The following is a 19,487-nucleotide window of genomic DNA, read 5'->3' on the forward strand; positions in this document are numbered from 1 at the left end:
TAGGAACAATATCAAATCTTTATTCTCATTGCGTGTAGCTGGATTGCATTAAAGAACCTGTAAGCAATCTAACAGTTTAAACATCAATGTGCAATCTGTGCTGTCAGTTACAGGGAATGCTATTATATACAGATGAACTGACGTGTAAATAAAGCAGTGCAAACTGATCTGTGCAGAGTACAAGTGTTACATGTTACAGGCACAGTGGTTTCATACAGTGTGAGAGCATCATTAAGGCACAGGTAAACTCACCAGCAGGTTGGCAAGTGTACACAGCTCTTTACCTAAACATAAGGCTCTTTGTTCAACAGGCACAGTAGAAGTGTGGAAGTATGGCTGACTGCTTTCTGGATGGACGGTGGTTTATTCTCAGACCCTCACCACTTGTCGTCCTTTACTGGGCAACACTTCACGAAAGAGTTTAAAGTGCATCTTGTTTGTAGACAAACTGCAACTCCTGATATACAGAAGATGTGAACATTAAGGCCGTGCCATAAATCTGCAGCAGTTTGGCACTTAAGCAGTTTTAAACATGGATGACCCAAAAAATTAGCCCCAATAACAAACGTCAACCAGCTTAACCTTTGCTGTTTTACACCATCTTCTTAAAAACCTTTGGACTCTTGCTGCTACATCTGCTATTTTTACATCTCTGAGTGTGTGAAGCTGCGGGCAGCCAATTCTGGAGAGTGTTCCGGGTGATGAGCAAAGTTTCTGTTACAAAAAACCTCCTGGGTCTGTACATGAAGGCCAGTTTGTGTGTCTAACATTACCCACAAAGAAAAGAAGCTGCACTTCAACATTCCCGTCTCACTGGGAACTTCAGTCTCTAACCCCACTTCACAGGAGGGAGTAATAAAAAAAAAATGCTGGTCATGGTGAGAATAAGGCAGATTTCATGTTACACCTGATATTCTGAAGTGCAACGTTTTATTCCGACAGCTGTGCGAAGGGAAGAACCTGAGGACAACACGTCCACTTCAGTCTGCACGTCTGTGCTGAGTGTCCGTGTCACTTGTACAGGCTGAGCTCGGGGCTGTGGTACAGGCACATGTACGAGTCGCAGAGCAGGCGACGCGCAGCCTCCCTCAAGGAGCTGGGGTCCACTCTGCTCAGCTCCTCCTCTGACAAGCTCAGGTAGCGGCCCACCTCGGGACAAGCCTTCACTTGGGGGATGTTGAAGCCGTTCTCTCCACCTGTGTGAGAGCACATGGAGAAACGTGAGCGCGTGCTCCTCGCTGGCTGAATGTAAGATTCGGTTATCGTGTTTGAGTTTCACCTTCCCGATCCGCCATGCTGTCGAAAAACAGCCAGTCGGTGTCGAGGGGCCCGTTCTTGACGAAGCTCACGTAATGGCTCGTCTCGATGCACGTCACAGCGAAGAGAGACATTCGCTGTCGCGTGCAGTGCAGGGGGCCTGTCCACTGTTCCCCGGGGACGCCAATCTTCACCGGGCTGTGGGACGCTCGTTTCCTGTGACTGTGGACCTGGTGATCAAAGTCAATGAGTAAAAAACACAGACTGTATATAAAAGGCGGCAGCAGCTACCATGAAGCCAACCACTGAATCACAAGTGCCCATACTTGGATGACAGAGTGGAGTGCTGAGATTATGTGAGGAGCAAGCAGCAGCATCTAGCAGTTACAGTTATAAACATATCTGATATTTAGTGCAGAGTAAGACACAAAATAAGAGTGCTTATTTGGCAGCCAACTTTCAGCACAGGGTACAATCTTAATCTGGTATCATGTACAGAGTACCGAGCGAGTCTACAGAGTATCAGCGATCCAGAAAACCACAACACTGGGCTGAATTAAGCTGGACTGCTGCAGATGATTCCATCTTTAAAGCAGAGGCTCTTTGGTGCATGTCTCTATAAACCTGAAGCAGTGAAGGGCTACCTGAACGTTGCAGGTCTTGCAGTACTGTTTCAGATGTCCAGGAGTGATGTCTACATCATCGTAACACTGCAGACACTCCCACTCGGCTACAGCCTGACAGATAGTACACTGCCTCAGAGCTGCAAGAGAAAGGAGAACATAAAACTTAAGCTACTTCAAATCTTCAATGAGCAGGAACAAATCGCTCCCTGTGATCGTCCTTACTGTCATCCAGCAGGTCTGTGATGTCCAGGCTGAGGGTCGGCAAGATGGCGTCAAACATTTTGAAGTCTTTCCCGAACCTCGGCATGAGCAGCAAGAGGCAAGAGGGAGCCTGGTGGGCACATCAAGCCACACATAAGAAAATATAGCAACTCCTTTTTACTCATATTGATGTGAAATCTCTGGCTTATTTCTATCACCTCAACAAACTTGAGGCCGGAGTGGAGAAAGGAGGACTCCAGCAGGGTCTGGACACTGGCGACCCTCATGGATGACGCTGAGGAGAGGGGGATCGGGGAGTTGACTGGGGAGAGAGCCTCGGGCGAGGAAGGAGAGGGGGTAAGGGCAGGAGGGAAGAGCTGATAGAGGTGACACTCCTGTGGCTGCTGAGACATCGATCTGAGGAGAGGAAGAAGGCAGGGAATTAAATATGTAGAATGAGCTCAAGATTTAGGTGATGATCAGGCCTCAGCTCCTCTAACTCGAGCTACTGAATTTGACCTTTAACTGCTAAACCTTTAACGTTCGATACATTGTTGTGGAATTCATAAACAAATATTACCTCCTGAAGCATGTGGTTTTCTGTGTGGTGCAGCCCATCCAACATGTCTATGCTTCAGGTTTTATCAATGAAACACCAGCGTGTGTGTGTACGGTTTTTAAATGCAGTCTGCAAGCCAAGCTTGTGAGATCTAGCTGTCTAATTATGCTGCCCTCTGGCTGCACTGTGGATCATGTCTCGTTCAGTGTTGCTTTGTTATTGTTTCCCTCGAGACCTTGTTTAACACCAGAACAAAGCCACCGGGTGCAATCCTAAAACACTGACAGAGCAGGCATTACAACAATGACCACCTTTGATGCTTGGCTGTGTAAGCATATAGTTATCCATAAATATTTGGATGATAATAATTTTCCTTGTAGTTTTTGTCTCTGCACGCCTTCACAGTAGACTTTAAATCAAACAAGATGTGAGCCAATTTCCAGCTTTAATTCAATGGGTTCAATGAGAGTATTGCATTAACTCTTTAGGACCTGCAGCCATTTTTACCCTTCAGCTATAAAAGACTGATGGGGTATTGTCATTACCCTGCCAACGATAGACAGGCGGGCGGGCCACGTGGTCACGATAACTCAAGATCAGTGCAACACAGGACTTTCAAATTCATAAAACAGGTGCATCTATTAAAAAACACTGGCAAGTTTGAATAACAGTGACCTTGAAGTCAAGGTCAGAGGTCAAGTTTGAGATCCGTTGAGTCACTGAAGTACATAAAAGGGAGGTGAAACACTTCATCGAGCTCTAAGCAAATAACAACATGGACAAGCATGAAAACACTGAACGCAGTCTTCACAGGGACACTATAGACACAAGAGGCAAGTCAAATAGTTTTAGGAAGAGCCACAGTCTGTTTGACCTCCAGGCTGGAAGTCCCTTTTCCTTTAGTTAGATTTAGACAGTGTGAACTTCAACAACAACAAACAACAACCAGGCAAATATTTCCATCACCTTTGAACAAAAGTGAACTGGTGGCAGGTTGTGTTCTCACAGAGGAATGCATGAAATGTAGAAGAGCGACAGTGTTGGAAAAACGTCATCCAAATTCAACTTCCAACCGCGTCGATGCAACAGCTAACCTGTGTGTGTGATAATGACTGTGTGCAGGTAATCTGGGAACAACAGTCCAGTGAGAAACTGTCCATGCAGACAAAAAGAAAAGAAAAAACAGCAAGTGTCGGCAACATTACCTGATCTTGAGAAGCGGCTCGACTCGGAGAAGCTGGAAAAGCTTGTTGAGAAATTCTTCAGGATCTGACAGAAAGAACAAGAGAGGTATGACAGCATTCCTCGAAGTCTTTAACTATGTTTGCAGCACAGTCCCTGGTGGAGGAGAACACTTGCATACCTTTCTCCTGGTTGGTGAAGCCCATATCACTGTTCGCAGCTTCCAGCAGTCGCCTCAACGCCATTGTCTTACTGGCACACACATAGCCGTACCTTTAAAAACACGGCAGCACAGGAGCGCCTCAGACACGTCACACAGATATATAACAAGAATGTGAGCACAAACTAAAGTTATGAGCGCTTCAGCCTAGCGACACGTGAACATGTGGTGTTTAATGACTGCAACCTTTTGGGCCTCCTATTAGAATGACATTTGTGTTTAACGACCACAAACAGAACACTGGATTAAACTCCACATGCTTGTGATACCAAAGGTCACTATTCTGGATAAGTAGCAGTAGTGTTAGTACTGTTATCAGATAACCATGGCCACTGACTCGTGTTTTAAAGCCAGTCTCAAGTGGTCACTAGAGAAACTTCAGTTTTTGTTGTAGAGATGGTGACAACAGAAACTGATAGTAAGGAGACAGGAAATGGGCACAACAGTCCCTCCATCATACCTCCCCGTTCATTTTAACCAAACAATGACCAGTGACAACAGCACAGACCTCCGCAGTGGGTTGACAATGTCGCAGCGTAGAAGGTCCTGAGCCTGACTGGAGCTCTGGTCGGTTTTAGGGTCGGTGGGCCAGAATAACACACAGTCAGCTGAACTGCAGCAGGAAAACAGACTGTGGAGACAAAAGCACACAGGTGGGGTTTAAAACAAGCAGCTGGGTGGAATCTTGGTGCACCCCCTCATTTAATGCCAGGCTCCTTCATTTCTACCTGTAGGTAGATTAGTTCAGCAGTGGTGAATCATCCATCCTCACGTGCACACTCTCAATGCAACAAATATACATCATGCAAAAAATATTAAAAGTGAGAATTATTAATAATTCATTTGGGGCATCATGTAGCCCACAAAACTGGCAAAGCTATAATTTGTTTATCTGCGTGACGGCTGCATAAACAAAGCTTTTTTTAAACCAGATATCTTTGTCCAGAAGGAGGAAACTAAAACTCTGTGCAAAAAGAAATCGAACCAGTGAACCGCTGCAACTGTCTGGTGTGCAGGGATGCTTGGGTTCAGCTGTGCTTCACCGATCAGCCTGTTAGACCACTTCACCATTTGACTGAGCGATATTCTGTTCTTTACATGTAAATATCCAAACCAGGACACCAAGAAGAAAAAGATAAGAACGATTCAGTAAAAGCACAATAAAATAAAATCATCATTGTTTTTATCAACGTGGAAGAAAAGAAGCCTTCTCAAACATTCTTGCACACAGCTTCACAATAACTGCTCCAAGATATTTATAACACTGAACATATTCCACAGTCGGACATGTGACATCATATGCGAGTGCACTTTCATGTCTTTGCTTTTGATATGTTCAACTGAAGGTAGCAGTTTTAGACTGCTGACCTTCCTCTAAGTCCCTGGTTTCCACGTGGGCGGAGTTGTGAGATGACGGTCTTAGTCATATCTACTCTCTTCCTCATCCAGCAGCAGAAATAAGCCTGTCACATGCATCACTTCTAATGGTCACATTTAATATGTATTGTATTGTATGTACAGTATTGTAACAGTATACACAGCAGAGGCACAGCATGTCTGCTGTAGATCACAGTGACAAAAAACATTCATTATCAGCCTTTTTGTGAACAATCTGAAAGATCTGGTATAAATCTGAAAAACCAGCTTTTGTCAAAACAACATATTTACACCAACAGTCTTCTTTCTATGAGATGTAGGACAGTAACTAATGTCTCAGATGTTACCTGAACAGCGTGGCATCCAGGTAGCAGGAGTTGAGGTGACCCTGGATGCCTTTCTTCCAGCCCTGGTAGAGCTCCCGGGCCTCATCCCCCTCCACAGGAGGAGTGTGCTCCTCCACGCGCTCACTGCCCCACTCTGCAAAGGCTGGCAGCCACAGACACAGAAGATGGTATTAGATATCAGAGCGTCATAAATGCTGCTTTAACAGCGATTATCAGCACGTATGCAAAAATGAGACCGAGAGCTTTGACGGCGAGGTGCTGGCGTGGCCTTGTGTCAGATTACAGCCTACTTTACCTATAGAGTTGCATCGCTCCACTTGATTGACAGGCATCTCGGGGGCGGGGAATCTGGAGTCCCGTCTACAGTTGCGAAGCTTTACGAAAAGCCCCTTGTTGGCCGGGCAACGAAAGTGACGCTCCCCGAGGTAACTGCCATCCGTTCCAGCAGACAGCTCCTGTTCCTGACACACACACACACACACACGCACACGCACACACGCACACGCACACACGCACACACACGCACACACACAGTGGGGATTTATTAGCCTATTGCAAACCAGCATGATAGGAGGTCATTAAACTAATGGAGTGACACCTGTGACCTGCTCCAGGCAGGCAGCCTGAGCCCTACGTACTGACCTGCCTTGCAAATCAAAGACATCCTCCCTCTGGGGCTCATATCACCCCCCTGTGTGATATGCGGCATATTTGTGCCTAGAGCCCACACATCAAACTCCAAGTTTCCTCTGCTGCTGTAACAAAGTATTTGATTCAGCTGTTGATGGTAAAAATGAATCCATTGGAACAATATACTGGAAGAAATCAGTTTCTGTACTGATGCTTGATGCGCCATTACAACTGCTATAGATTAAAAAACAAACAAACAATTAATGTAGCTGAAGCTGTAACCTCTGTAACAAAAAGGTGAAACCACAGCACAAGTGCCAAAAACTGCAGTACCTCTAATGCCCACTTGAGGCTGTCTCTCAGGATGAGTCAGTCCCCAGACTCCTACATAACAGATCTATCTCTATAACCTTAAGCTAATCTATACTTGGAGTGATTCATAGTCACATGGCCACCAGATACCACAGACAGTGAGCAGCATACTGCAACTTCAAGTGCAGGGGGCTAAGTAGTTGATGAGTTCCTGATGCCTTCATCTCTTCTTTTCAGTGCATGTGTAGGTCAAACATTTGTATATCCTCTTTTGAATCTGCGAGTTCAGCAACTCAAACCCTGCTTTGTTTGACCTATTTCACTCTTAATGGGACGATAATTTACAAAATGGACATCATGTTGTAGTAATTCAAACTCCTAACTAAAGACTGGGCCCATGAACCCGCCAGGTAAAAAATTGCTGAGGTCATGGATCAAGTGACAAGAAAAATATATACAGAGTATTTATGTAATAGGAGCTGTCCTCCAAAAACGCAGCATTAAAGCACTTCTGCAGAGGCTTCTCAGACCACCTGCAGCCAGCAGAACACAGAACAGGATCAAGAACAGGCAAGACTTTATCAGGAATCAATCCACAAGAACTGCCAACAGTTTCTTTGAAAAGAGAACATGCAGAAACATGAATGCTTGGTATGAAAGGTATCCTTTAACAAAGAACGAATGATCTTAAGTGTAAACAAACTGCGGCTTCCTTTTCCGTTGCCCTCATAAAAGTTAACAGGAAGTTTGTGTAATAATGAAAAAGGATATGTGGTGACAAATGTGGTGATGGAAATAACCCGTTTTTGTTTAAATAATAATGCTAACACGACTTTACCGGCATAAGAAAACAATGATTCAGTTATAAGTAGCAACTGCTTTCAATCCGTCTGGGAAGTAAAAAACTGATGTAGAAAACTCTGTATGAGTGTACAACCTCAATAAGGGAATAAAAACTGAGGCACAAACTGTCCTTACCAGTTCGATTCCTGCCACTGGCTCTGAAATCCCGTTTATCCATCCAATCCAGCGGATAACTCCAAACAGCGGCGGATCATTCACTTCAACCATCGACCCGACCTCCAGATTGCTGCCCGATCCTGCCTCTCCATTCTCTGCTGCGTCGTCACCGTTACCCGGAGCCCTCAGCGGTGAGGCGGGTCCGTGAGTACCATTGGTGTGCTGCTGCTGGCCGGCTGTCAGGCCTTGCGGTTTGGGAGGGGGTAGAGGAGGAGGGGGAGGAAGCCCGGGTTTCTGGGCGGGTTTTGGCAGAGGCAGAGGGGGAGATTTAAGTGCTGGTTTGATTGGGGGCATCAGGGCTATCTTTGGTGCAGAGGCAGGCGGCGATACAGGGACTGATTTAGTAACTGGGGGGAGTGCCACCTTCAGGACGGTTCTGGAAGATTTCTGAGTGGGGTTGGTTCGATGGGACTTTGGTTCTGAGGACGCAGAAGTGAAGATGTTAGACGTTTATTTTTACTGTTATGCTCCTGCAACGCTTCGTCTCTACAAAGCTCAGGTGTAAACACAGTTGTGTCCACATAGCCCTCATTCACGTCCACTCAGCCCTTATGACAAAACACAATTCCTTGTTTTGACTGAGTTTTCATTTGGTTCAGTTACACATCTCTGTATTGCTTTTACTTAGTCATTGTTGGTGTTAATTGTTTCTTTTCTGCAAGATGTTTATAAAAAGGTGAGGTCAAAAAAAAAATGTGGCAAGTGACCCATTACAAGCAAAAACACTTCACAATTTGATGTAAACTTGGTAAGTGCCTCCTTCAAAGTTGTCATTTGCTGCTTTCTAGCTCTTCTAGCATAAAGAAAAAAGACAGCGACTTATCGAGCTTCGTTTCATTTTAGGAAGTGTATTGATTCACAGTTCATTTTAATTCCATATTTATTCATATAGTGCCAAATCACAAAAACAATATTGCAAGTGAAAGAGCCTACAATAATACAGAGAAAACCCCAACAATCATATAACCCCTCTGAGCAAGAGCTTTGGCAAAAGTGGGAAAGAGAAACTCCCTTTTAACAGGAAGAAACCAGAACTGCTGTCAGGTTGATCTGTGCACGTTAGGTGGACAGAAAAGAGGCACTTGTCTTTTCCCTCTTGGTGACTTCAGTTTATGAGGGAAAAGCAAAATTATTTCATCACCTCATGTAAACAGTTTAAACGCGTCTTAGTAAACCAATGAAAAGAATCCCCCTTAAGACACTGTGTGGTTATGTAGGCCCAAGGTTTATATGGTTGACGTGATGCAGGTAACACAAAAGTAATACAAGTATTGTAATGACTTACTTTCTGTAATGAAAGAAAAAAGCTAGATTTGCGTAGTTTGTAAAAGTTAACAAAGTCAGGTGTAATACAGGGTTTTTTGTTTGTGTTTCTGACTCAACCACAGAATCTAAAAATGGAAGCAGAGCTGAAAAAGGCACAAGGAAATTACCTTGATGTGGACAGCTGCCAAATTTAGGCAGGTTAGCCTTATTGTTTCTATGTTTCTCGGTCTATTCTCATTTGACCGTATTAATTGTGGAAAAATACTGGAACTAAATCTGCCATTTTTTAATTAAATTTTTCTATATAGAAGTCAATTTATGGTAAGAAGAGTGATTAAAATCTAAAGTTTAAAATCTAAATTTGTTGAGTTACCTGAAATAACTGAGGCCTGAACTTTCTGAGTGTAAACAGCTGCTTTACCTAAGGAAACCTTGTTGACTGACACCAGCGCTCCATAAAGGACTGAAGGAATGTGGCAGAGCTTCTCTCCCTTGTAAGTCCCGTCCCAGCTACCATCAGGAGTGTCCTAATGTACAACACAGAGTCAAACATTAAATGCAAATAGAACGGCTTCACCATTACACTGTATAAGACCGTCAAAGCGAGGGAAAATATTTTTTGCTAACAGTTAAAACATGTCCTATTTTCTACAAAAAAACAAAACAAACAAACAAACATCTTCTCTCTCTCATGGGTCATACTGACCAGAATGGCTCCCACGTACATTCCTGATGAGGCCCGGCCTGGCAGGGGCCCACAGAACACCACTTCCCCTGCACAGACTTTGTCATCCAGGGGGAAACACACACGCTGACCAGGGCGAAACAGCGGGGGTGACGCAGGGCCTCGGACATGGTTTTGAGCTGTGATGGGTGCTGAGTCTGCAGTTCGTGGAAGGATGCTAAAGGGGGACACCTGAGAAGAGCTGTTGGGTGGATGCTGGTGGAAACTAATGTGACGACTGTGCTGGTGCTGCTGCTGCTGGGGCGGCAGCTGAAAATGGTTCGGGCGGCCATTGCTGCTATGGTGACCGTTGCTGCTGCGGTGTTCTCGCTCACGGGGTCGCTGGTGTCCCTCGGAGCTGCTGGACCACTGGCGGGGCCTGATGTGACTGGCCGGGACGAAGAGGGCGCAAGCTTCGGGGCAGGTGAATAACCTCTGGCCTTTGTAAGTGCCGTTGCTTTTTCCCCTACCCACCGCTGAGCCCTGGAGGACAATCACACACACAGTTAACATAGTTACACTGCAAGTGACACAGCAACTCAGCTCCTACATCTGTGGTTTGTATATAAACCTATGATTTGATTCCCCGGATATTTTGGTGCAGTTTTATGCTCGCAAACTTTGGAGCTTTATGTATGCAGTAATTGTGATGATTGTGCCAGCCACTGATTATTGTTGGCAATGGCACTCCCTGATGGCTGCAGCCTCCCCATCAGGACAGCAAACTGTAGGAAAAGTGTGAATTAATGAGTTACATTATTTATTTTTATGAACTTCCAAATGTTTCTTTTCAGATAAATGTAGCTTTGGTTAGTCTCCACCCTGTTCATTTTAGCTTTTATTTATTTATTTTGTTTTTTAGAAATGTTCAATAGAACACATTTAAGAAACTAATAACAAGTACTACAACATAAACACTTGAGTTAAAGTCACACCAAAGCCTCCTCACACAGGTTGACATAATTATCTGAAGAGCGTTCATGTGTACTATTGTTTTATTTTAGTGAGTACACATCTAGTTTTTATTTGTATTTCTGATACCTGTATCTTTTTGTCATATTTCATTTTAGTTAGCTACAAGTCAAAGTCAGAGTCAACTTTACTGCAGCAGACATGAGGACTGCACAGTGGACCCAACAGCTTTACAAATATGAAAACAGCACAACAGCAATGAAGGTTAGTCATCATATGTGAATGTCTGTACTGATGAATATTAAACTAAAGTTATGCAAACAAAACTATTGCACAAGCCAGCAACAGTTAAAAAGGAAGCATTGTGGAGGATGACTGTGTGTTTTCATGTATACAAACAATTATAGGATTGTGTGTCTGTAGTGCATGATTATGTGTATTTAAAATGAGTACACAATCCTGACTGCCTGTGGGAAGAAGCTCTTGCAGAACCTGGCAACCTGGTGCTTCAGGCTGTGACAGCATTTGTCAGATGAACAAGGTCCAAACTGGCCAGATCGCAGCCTGATCAAGCATTGCTTGAACGAACCTTATCCATGGAGGCCTCACCCAACAACAACAACCTTTAGGACACAAAGAATCAGCTGCCAACACCACACTGCCGAAGGTATAGGACACTCCCAGAGGTTCACATCCCAAAGGTCTGCAGATAGTTTGGCAGCACAGGGGCAACCTGAACAACATTAGGAAGGGTTTTTATAAATATCTGTGGGTCACTTGATTTCACACACAGGGGTGAGGATCCAGTGGTTATTTTATGTAATCTGATGTGAGGAAAATACAGTCAATGGACGACATGTTTAACCAGCATTCAAAGTGGATATTTTCCAAATAGGTTTAAAAAAATTAATTTCTAATTTAATTTCTTCCTGTACTTAAGTACAAGGATTTCAGATGTGTCACCATTTTGCCAATGTCTGGAAGAAGATGGGAAAAACAAAAACAAAACAAGAAACCTCTGATGGAAGGAAATTGGTCGGGATGTTTAGGAGCCACCAAGGCTCAAGCCTGACATGGAATGGAAACTGCTGCATGACCAGTGCTTCTGTCCACAGTGAAGACAGCGTGACCTAACAATGCACTGAGAGGGTGCTGACCAAGAAAGAAGCCCCTGCTCCATAACTGACACCTTCAAACGCGATTGAAATGGGGAACTTTTTTTATAGTCAGACATGCAAACCAAAGAACACTGTAACAACTGTAAAGCATGGTGGTGATAGCATCATGCTCTTAGGCTGTTTTACTGCCAGTGATACTGATACATTGTCCTAAGTGGATGGAATAATGAAGGAGGGCTCCCTCCAAATTTTTCAACTTCCCCTCAAAACAGCTGGACAGTTGAAAGTTTACATAGTTGGGTGTCATCAGGACAATGTTCCCAAACACACATTAAAACTGGAATGGATGAATGAAGCTCACACTGAGCTTCTTGAATGGTATTCCCAAATCTCTCATCTCAACCCTAATAAAAATCTATGAACTACACTTAAAAGCTGGGCCTTGGCCAGGAAACCAACAAGTTTAAATAAACTCTACCAATTCTGCCAGAACAGTGGCCAAACATTCAACCAGAAGCTCGCTGATGGGTACCAATAGAGTCTGGTCATGGTGCAACTTGCAAAGCGATCCTTAAATATATATTAGTGGGGTGTATGTATATATTTGAGCCTGTATTTATACTTTTGACAATGTGCATATTAGAGAAAATCCAAACATTTTTTAAAACTTGTGCACCCAATTCTTGTTTTTTTTTTAAGTCATTAAAGATGTATGCTGTACAATTATCCCACCCTGGAAAAAGAACAACTGAAAGATATAATTATGAGTCCAAAATTACCCTGACATTCAGTGGATGTAAACTTCTGACCACAACTGTAAATATTCTGCTGTGGAGGGTGGTTTTAACAGTGTAGCTGACTGGTGTACAGCTAGCACCCACAGAGCAATATCAGCACTGATCCTGTGAAGCTTCTGGGTAATGAGTCAAAAAAAGATCCCAGGAAGTCTCTTCTTTTAGCGATTTTATACTCTGGCTCTTTAGCTGCCATCTTTTTTTTTTGCCCAGGTTTGGTAACGAACAGCTATTGTAGGTAGTGAGAAACCGCAAAGCAGGTTCAACAGTATCAGCTATACCATGCAACGCATAAGTAGTTCAAACTGCTGATTAAAGCAACTTAAAATATTTGAAAATTCAAACAATCCAATGATTAAGCCAACCTTGAGTTGGACCCCAAAATACACAGCGCTGCTTCCTCTGGTTAAGGGCCCGATGTACTTCAGCTCTGCCTCTGCCAGCTCATCCTGCTGACCTATTTGGACCCACAGCGGGGAGTCAGACGGCAGAGAAGCCAACTGCTGCAGCTTCCCAGGCTGGTCTGAAAAACACAGAACAATACAACAAACAAACAAATAATTAGCAGATTACAAACTTCTAATTACATTTGATTAACATCCTCTGGGACAGTTTTTGGTCACATTTCAGGCCATAAATGTACTTATAATAGAGAAAAGCTTCAGTGTGCTCTACAATTACTGCGATAAACAGCCATTACAGTGTGCACAGTGTGCAGTAAAAACAGGGCAGCTTATGAGTAACTGGCAGCACTTAAGAGACACAAATCTGAACTCTCTCTCCTTAGAAAGTGAGTTAAATCAAGCTTCGAGCACATTTTAAGTAAGCAGCTGTAAAATCTGCAGTATTTTGCTTCTTACTTAGAAGTTTTATTCGAGCCTCTGGATCTCTAACAGCCTCCAGCAAGCCAGTGAGGTCAGTTGGGACATCAATTAAGACTCTCCTTTCTATTTTTCCCATGAAGTCATTGTCCAACACCTGCAGGAAAAGAGGAAAAACACATGTGGGAGAAAGAAACAGGGAGAGGAGGGATGGTGGTGTGGAGTATGAAAGAAAAATTAAGAACAAAACAACAGGAAATTTAACTCTGACGATTTTAAAAGCAGGAACTCAGCAGCGGCTGGTGGATGCTCGAATCTGAAGTGGAACATAGTGAATGTGTTAGGAGCAACAAAAGACATGGGCCACCCAAGTGATGCATAATGTATATAATTAACTGAGATTGCACAAAAACACCACTTTAAAAGTCTTTTCGAAATATTATCGCAAAATACTCAAGATTACTCCACCAATGTTAATTAATTTTAATCATTCTAAGTAAGAGAAATAAAAACAGCTTGTATTAGTAAAGTTGACGCTGACAAATGGTAGCACCTTTCAGACTCTCCTCCTAGCACTACACAACAAGTTCCTCCATGTGTCAAATCTTGTGTAAATCTGTGAATGCAAATATATGTTAATACCTTAACCCAGGGGCTGTCCCCTTTTTTATCCAAATCTTGCTCCTGGCAGATGAACCCCCGCTGTAGCGAAATGGTACCTTCCAGCTGGTCGCGCACCTTTATGTCGGTCGAGATCAAGAACGTTTTGGGGGGGCGGCGCTTCCTGATCTGCTCATGGGCCCCTGACATCTTACGTGTGTGTGAAGTGTGGCTGGTTCACAGTCGAATTAACCCCTTCATTTTTCTAAAAATTTGAGAAAAATAGTTAATTAAAAGATACGTAAAGAGGGTTTAAAAAGAAAAAAAGAAACAACCTGTCTGTCGGGCCAAGTGGCAGCAGCGGCAGGTAACGTTTAAATTTTCCTCACTGGCGTTCAAACTCAAGGTTTGTCAAAAGAAATGGCAAAAGGCTAACTTTCCGTCATTTCCTCAACAGACAAAGACACACGGTTAGTTTTGTAAGTTTTGTAGGCGTCTATCAGAAACTCACCAACTTCATGGGCTCCGACCGTCAACATTTCCCCTCACATTTAAAGGAGCTTCGCTGCAATAACAAACCATACTGTGAAGCAGGAAGCGGGCTGACTGACACCGGCGGGGGCCAATAGCAAGTTAGAAGCCATAACCGAGGGAGGAGCGTAGACCAATCAGAGCACTTGTGGGCGTTACCATGTTAGGCAAAGGGGGAAATTCCACAGTTCTTGTTAAAGTGCTCACTGATGCACGTAGGAAGCTTCCACACACACACACAAACACCACATGTGGTTTTTTTTAATTTTTTATTAGCTTATAAATAGAGTGAATTCTTCAACTTACACAGAAATACACATCCAAAAAAAGAAGACGAAGAAATATTCTGAGCACAATCAGAATAGGATCCTTTAAAACATAAAATAAGTCTTTTTAAAGTGCAAAATTTCCAAATGTGCATCATGTGACTCTTTTTTAATGGCGTAATTATACTGATATTCTGATGTTTTACAGCATAATTAATGACAGCTATGGGGCCACACTCGATAAATAAATCATATTTCAGAGCTATATGGTTTTATTAAATCTCTCTGGCTCCAGCAGTGAGGACATATGACCAGCCAGTCCTTTTTTTTCAGAATTTCACAATAAAAGCACAGGTTAGAGAATAATAACAATAACTAAAAAAAAATCGCAAAAATAAATATATTTTACACAAATATTTTTCTTTCCTATCCCATGGAACAGCTTGTGATTCCCTCAGGTTAAAGCAAAAATATTACCAAACCTGTTTCCAGCTGCACATATAAACCCTTTTCACAGGCGTAGCTAAAGTTATGAGCAGTGCCAGTGTTTTTCCTTCAATGACGAGTCATTATATCAGAAAACAGCAAATGCAGCAATACAGTAATAAAAAAAAAAAAAAGTGAAAAATGTAAAGATATCTGAGCTAAAACCTAAATGTCTGTAGTGAAAAACATAAATAATCTAAAATAAAATCCTCTAAATGTAAATCCTATATGATCCTTCATATAACAGCAGTGATCTTTGGTACCTTCTAACTTCATACACGAGTACTGTGTGATTCAGCCACGACCAATGTACCAAAAAAAGCATATTTCATTTAATGTTTTGATAATAATACAATGAAAAGTGTCTGCAGCAGTTTCACATGAAACACAGATACAGTACAGAAACAGTAGGCAGCATGCGTGGAAAGCTCCCTGCTTTCGGCTGCTTGCTCGCAGTTGTGCGCCTTCCTTTGACCAGTCTGAGGTGGCTTCTCTTCGGTGAATGTGAATGATTGCCGGGTGTTGACCTTTGCCGTCACATCACACAGAGGCCGTGCAGGTGTCTATAATGACTGCCGGCCTGGCTGAACATACAATGGTGTTTTATTTTAAGTCCTTCACACTGATTGTGTTTCTCCGTGTGGAAAAAGAAAAAAAGAAAACCCCAGAATGAGTCATGCAAGTGTGAGCTTGGCTGCTACAGACAAACAACAAGCACCTGCAGCTTGTGTCTGGGCCGTGGCCTGCAGTGAAGGCTTGATCAGAAATCAGGAGACGTGTGATCCGTGTTAACAAAGTAGGTGGTGAGCTCCCCCTTCCCCTTCACATTCACTTTTCCTCTGAGAGTGACGCCGTATCCCACAGTCTGAACCATCTGGGACGTCTCCTCGGTCACCTGCGAGCCAGAAAATGACAATAAAAAGAGTTAGGTTATATGTCTCTCCAGGCATCTTTAAGCTGCTGTGCCAAAAAAAAAACACACCTGAGGCAACAGAAAAGCACAAGAGGCAACGAGCTGCCAAGGCAGAGCTCACAGCTCAGTATGAAAGAAAAGATGGTGTTGTGCTGGAGTCACATTAAGAAAAGTCCTGACCCCAGTTAATTCGATTATATGAATCCGACCACGTCCTGTCACTCAGCACGTCCAACCAATGACGAGGGGAGTAGACATCAAGACCTTATTGTAACGAGAACCCGATGGTGCTATCTATCTATCTATCTATCTATCCATGGTACAGTATGATGTTAAAGCCTTAGATTTGCTTCCAAAGAGTCAGCTTTCTTGTCATTCTTAAAATGCTCTTGGACAGTAGTTCTCCAGGTTTTATGAAGGTATTTCAAAGTTTTCTTTGGACATTGGCTGCTTTTTCACTCGTTTTCAGTTCATTCTTTTTGCCTTTTAAGAGTAATGTTTGTTGTTTTTATGCTTGAATCCTTCAAGCATAAAAAAGGCTCCCAAACAAAAAGCAAGGGACCAAATTTAGCCACTTTGTTACTAACAACCTGTTGTAAAAACACTTAATTTGTTTTTCATTTCTTTAGTTGAATCTATTGAAAAAAAGCCAAAGATAGCATAGCTTGTGTCATGGTTCTGGGTCAATTTGACCCTACATTTTGAGTCTCTTGTGTTTTGGTAATATTTTGTATTATGGTTTATGTTCTGGTTCACTAGTAGTCTCTGTTTAGTTCCTTGATTATTAGATTCCCTCTTGTGTCTTGTTTTTCTTGCGTTCCACTCTACGTTTCCCCCAGCCCGTCATGTCCCCCCTTTGTCTGCCGTTCCTCCGCTCTGTCAAACTCGTGTGTCAGTCTTGCATTCCTTCATTTCCTGTTTTATTGTGAAGGTCTTATGTTCCATGTTCAGTGTGCTTACTTTAGCTTCCCTGGTCTCGTCATGTCTAATTTGTCTCAGCTGTGTTCCCATGTGTTTTCTGTTCCCTCGTCGTTGTACTGTGTATCTAAGCCTCTGTCTCCCTCTGTCCAGTGTTGCGTCTCCTTCATTCCCTGCTATGTGTTCTGCCTGCCTGCCTGCCTGCTTAGTTACTTGTACATTCCAGTTTTAGTTAGTTTTGCATTGTGTGATATTCTGCAATAAATTATTATTAACTTAAAAAATTTATTATTTGCCTCCATGAGTCTGCGCTTGAGTCCTCTCTTGCCTGCTTCACACAACCAGCACATGGCAGCTTGACATACATGAAATAGTGTTTTTGGACCAACAAGGTGATTCACAGGCAGCTATTGGCTGAAAACTTGGCATATCTCAGCCTGATGAGCGGGATGTCCTTAAAATACTGAGGAAACCGGACAAAGGAAGAAGTTGCAGGCCTAGAAAACCATTACATTTATTGTAGTGTTGTTGTGTGGCATTCTTACCAGAAAACTAAAAATACCCCTAAAAAACACACAACAAAAATAGTCTCCATTAAAATTTTATTAGATTTTTTTCTATCTAATAGAACTTTACCTTGAAATATTTGTTTTGTCGTATTGTGTCCTTATGTCATTTTATTGAGCCATATATTTTGTTCTTCTTCTATAAGCTATTTTAGGTCGTGTTTGAGTTGTAGCCGCTGTAACAAACCACTTTCCTAACCTTTGAGAGTCAGTAAATAAAGTTTATCTTATCTTACTGAACAATATTGAAACTTTCATCAGACTGGCGTCCTTTAATAATGCATTAATGCCTTTACAAACATCAATAAACCACCATACAATATTTTATTATCATATTATAGGCTTGTTACACCAAATCCATCAAACACTGGTGAGAGAAACAGACTCAGGATATATTCCAAAAAACAAAACTGACCTGGATCTTGTCCAGTACTCCTGTACTGTCCATCCTGCTGGCCACGTTAACAGAGTTCCCCCAAATATCATACTGAGGTTTATGGGCTCCGATAACTCCTGCAATCACTGGGCCGTGGTTGATCCCTGAAGGTGAACAGCAGACAGAAGTTATTTCAGGGTTATCAAGACTGTCTGAGGAGGTGAGATCAGCACCATCCATGCACCCGTGTTGTCTTTCTTTAAATCATTTAGCTGTTTATAAAAATGAAAAATAAACAGACATCATGCAACTTCTGATTCGACTCTGAAAATAACAATAAATAACCAGACTATAAATAATCTGTAACATCTGCATTATTCTTCTGCAGAGACTCACCAATCCTCAATTTAAAGCTGTTAAAAGAGTGTGTGTTGATGTTTTCTAGCTTGGCCATCAAAGCGATGGCGAACTCCACCATGGAGCGCACGTGGCTGTAGGACATGTCACATTTCTGTAGGGGGAGCCAGAGATCACAGTATTCAGTCAGAGGGAGCGTGTGCAGTTTGTTTACACTTTAAAAGTGGACCAGAAGACGGCTTTGCAAGCCTGGATTTGCAAATCCAAATTCCTTTCCTGAGTATGTCAGTCATCCTGTGTGCAACCTGCAGGTAATAACCTAAAGCTGTGACTTCAGGGTCACAAACCTTTCTTTCATCCCCCGGAGCCAACTGTGTCAGCCCTGCAGCGGCCATGTAGGTGCTGCCGATGGTCTTAATCTTCTCCACCGAGGAGAACTTGGGCTTTGAAAGAAGCTGCGTGAAAGAGACACAAAGAGGAAGAGAGAGTGAGAAAGAGGCAGAAAAGACAAAACGTTCCAGCAGGCTGGTGCTGACAGCAGCAGGACTTCACACCGTCAGCTTCCTCATACCTCATCGAAGTCTGATATGATTTCGTTGAGGAATCGCAAACACTCCAGGCCGTCTTTGTTTTCGCTCGTCTCGTTGTAAAACTCCTTGAACTGAGGCACCGATGCAAACATCACGCACACGCAGTCATATGACTGACTGTACAGGTCCTGAAAGGATGTAAAATAAAATTATGATTAAAAAAATAATTCCAGCATAAGCCTATTTTCATCCAATTTGCATGCAGGAGCCAAGTCAAACCTGTTCTGCTGCTTTTTGCACATGAAACTCCAAAAAGGTTTCATAACTGGAAACTAGCGTGTTGGTGCCAACACTCAACTCACTCAACATCCAAAAATCATTGATTTTTTTTCCCTCCACAGTGTTTTCAGACTAACTACTCTCAAATATGGCTGACTGAATGATTGAGGTGGTACAAATAGTAAGAAAAATATATGAAGCAGAAACTTTTTTCCCTTTATTTCCTGTCAAATATGTGCTGTTAACCAATAATTCACACAAGGTCAGAGTATGTACAAGTAAAGGCCATGAGAATTAAA

General features: G+C 42.7%; 2 protein-coding genes across 2 annotated transcripts in view; both read right to left on the minus strand.

The window, feature by feature from the left end:
• Positions 1-14,567, minus strand: cyld3 (cylindromatosis (turban tumor syndrome) 3). The gene is made up of 17 exons (XM_082528726.1): positions 14,478-14,567; positions 14,009-14,231; positions 13,406-13,523; positions 12,911-13,068; positions 9,704-10,204; positions 9,419-9,524; positions 7,690-8,150; positions 6,065-6,230; positions 5,770-5,911; positions 4,554-4,676; positions 4,007-4,098; positions 3,849-3,912; positions 2,303-2,501; positions 2,106-2,214; positions 1,902-2,020; positions 1,280-1,487; positions 1-1,196 (listed from the first exon to the last, which is right to left on the minus strand). The coding sequence occupies exons 2-17, from the start codon at positions 14,174-14,176 to the stop codon at positions 1,012-1,014; spliced, it is 2,919 nt and encodes a 972-aa protein (XP_082384852.1). The 5' UTR covers positions 14,177-14,231; positions 14,478-14,567; the 3' UTR covers positions 1-1,011.
• The window catches only part of LOC309703815 (adenylate cyclase type 2), a 27,632-nt gene continuing 22,622 nt past the window's right edge, over positions 14,478-19,487 (minus strand). Inside the window, exons 22-26 of the mRNA XM_082528725.1 lie at positions 18,951-19,097; positions 18,727-18,834; positions 18,419-18,533; positions 18,062-18,186; positions 14,478-16,144 (exon numbers count right to left, since the gene is read on the minus strand). Coding sequence (XP_082384851.1) covers positions 16,010-16,144; positions 18,062-18,186; positions 18,419-18,533; positions 18,727-18,834; positions 18,951-19,097 — 630 coding nt within the window. The 3' untranslated portion in view covers positions 14,478-16,009. The remainder of the gene's footprint in view (positions 16,145-18,061; positions 18,187-18,418; positions 18,534-18,726; positions 18,835-18,950; positions 19,098-19,487) is intronic.

Source organism: Aulonocara stuartgranti (assembly GCF_965226115.1).
Source record: "Aulonocara stuartgranti genome assembly, chromosome: 3".
Lineage (NCBI taxonomy): Eukaryota > Metazoa > Chordata > Actinopteri > Cichliformes > Cichlidae > Aulonocara > Aulonocara stuartgranti.

Coding starts and splice junctions, on each gene's coding strand:
- cyld3 (XM_082528726.1), bottom strand. CDS start 14,176: ATGTCAGGGGCCCATGAGCAGATCAGGAAGCGCCGCCCCCCCAAAACG. Junction 13,524..14,008: donor GGGACAGCCCCTGGGTTAAG/GTATTAACATAT, acceptor CTTTTCCTGCAG/GTGTTGGACAATGACTTCAT. Junction 6,231..7,689: donor CAGTGGCAGGAATCGAACTG/GTAAGGACAGTT, acceptor TGTGTGTGTCAG/GAACAGGAGCTGTCTGCTGG.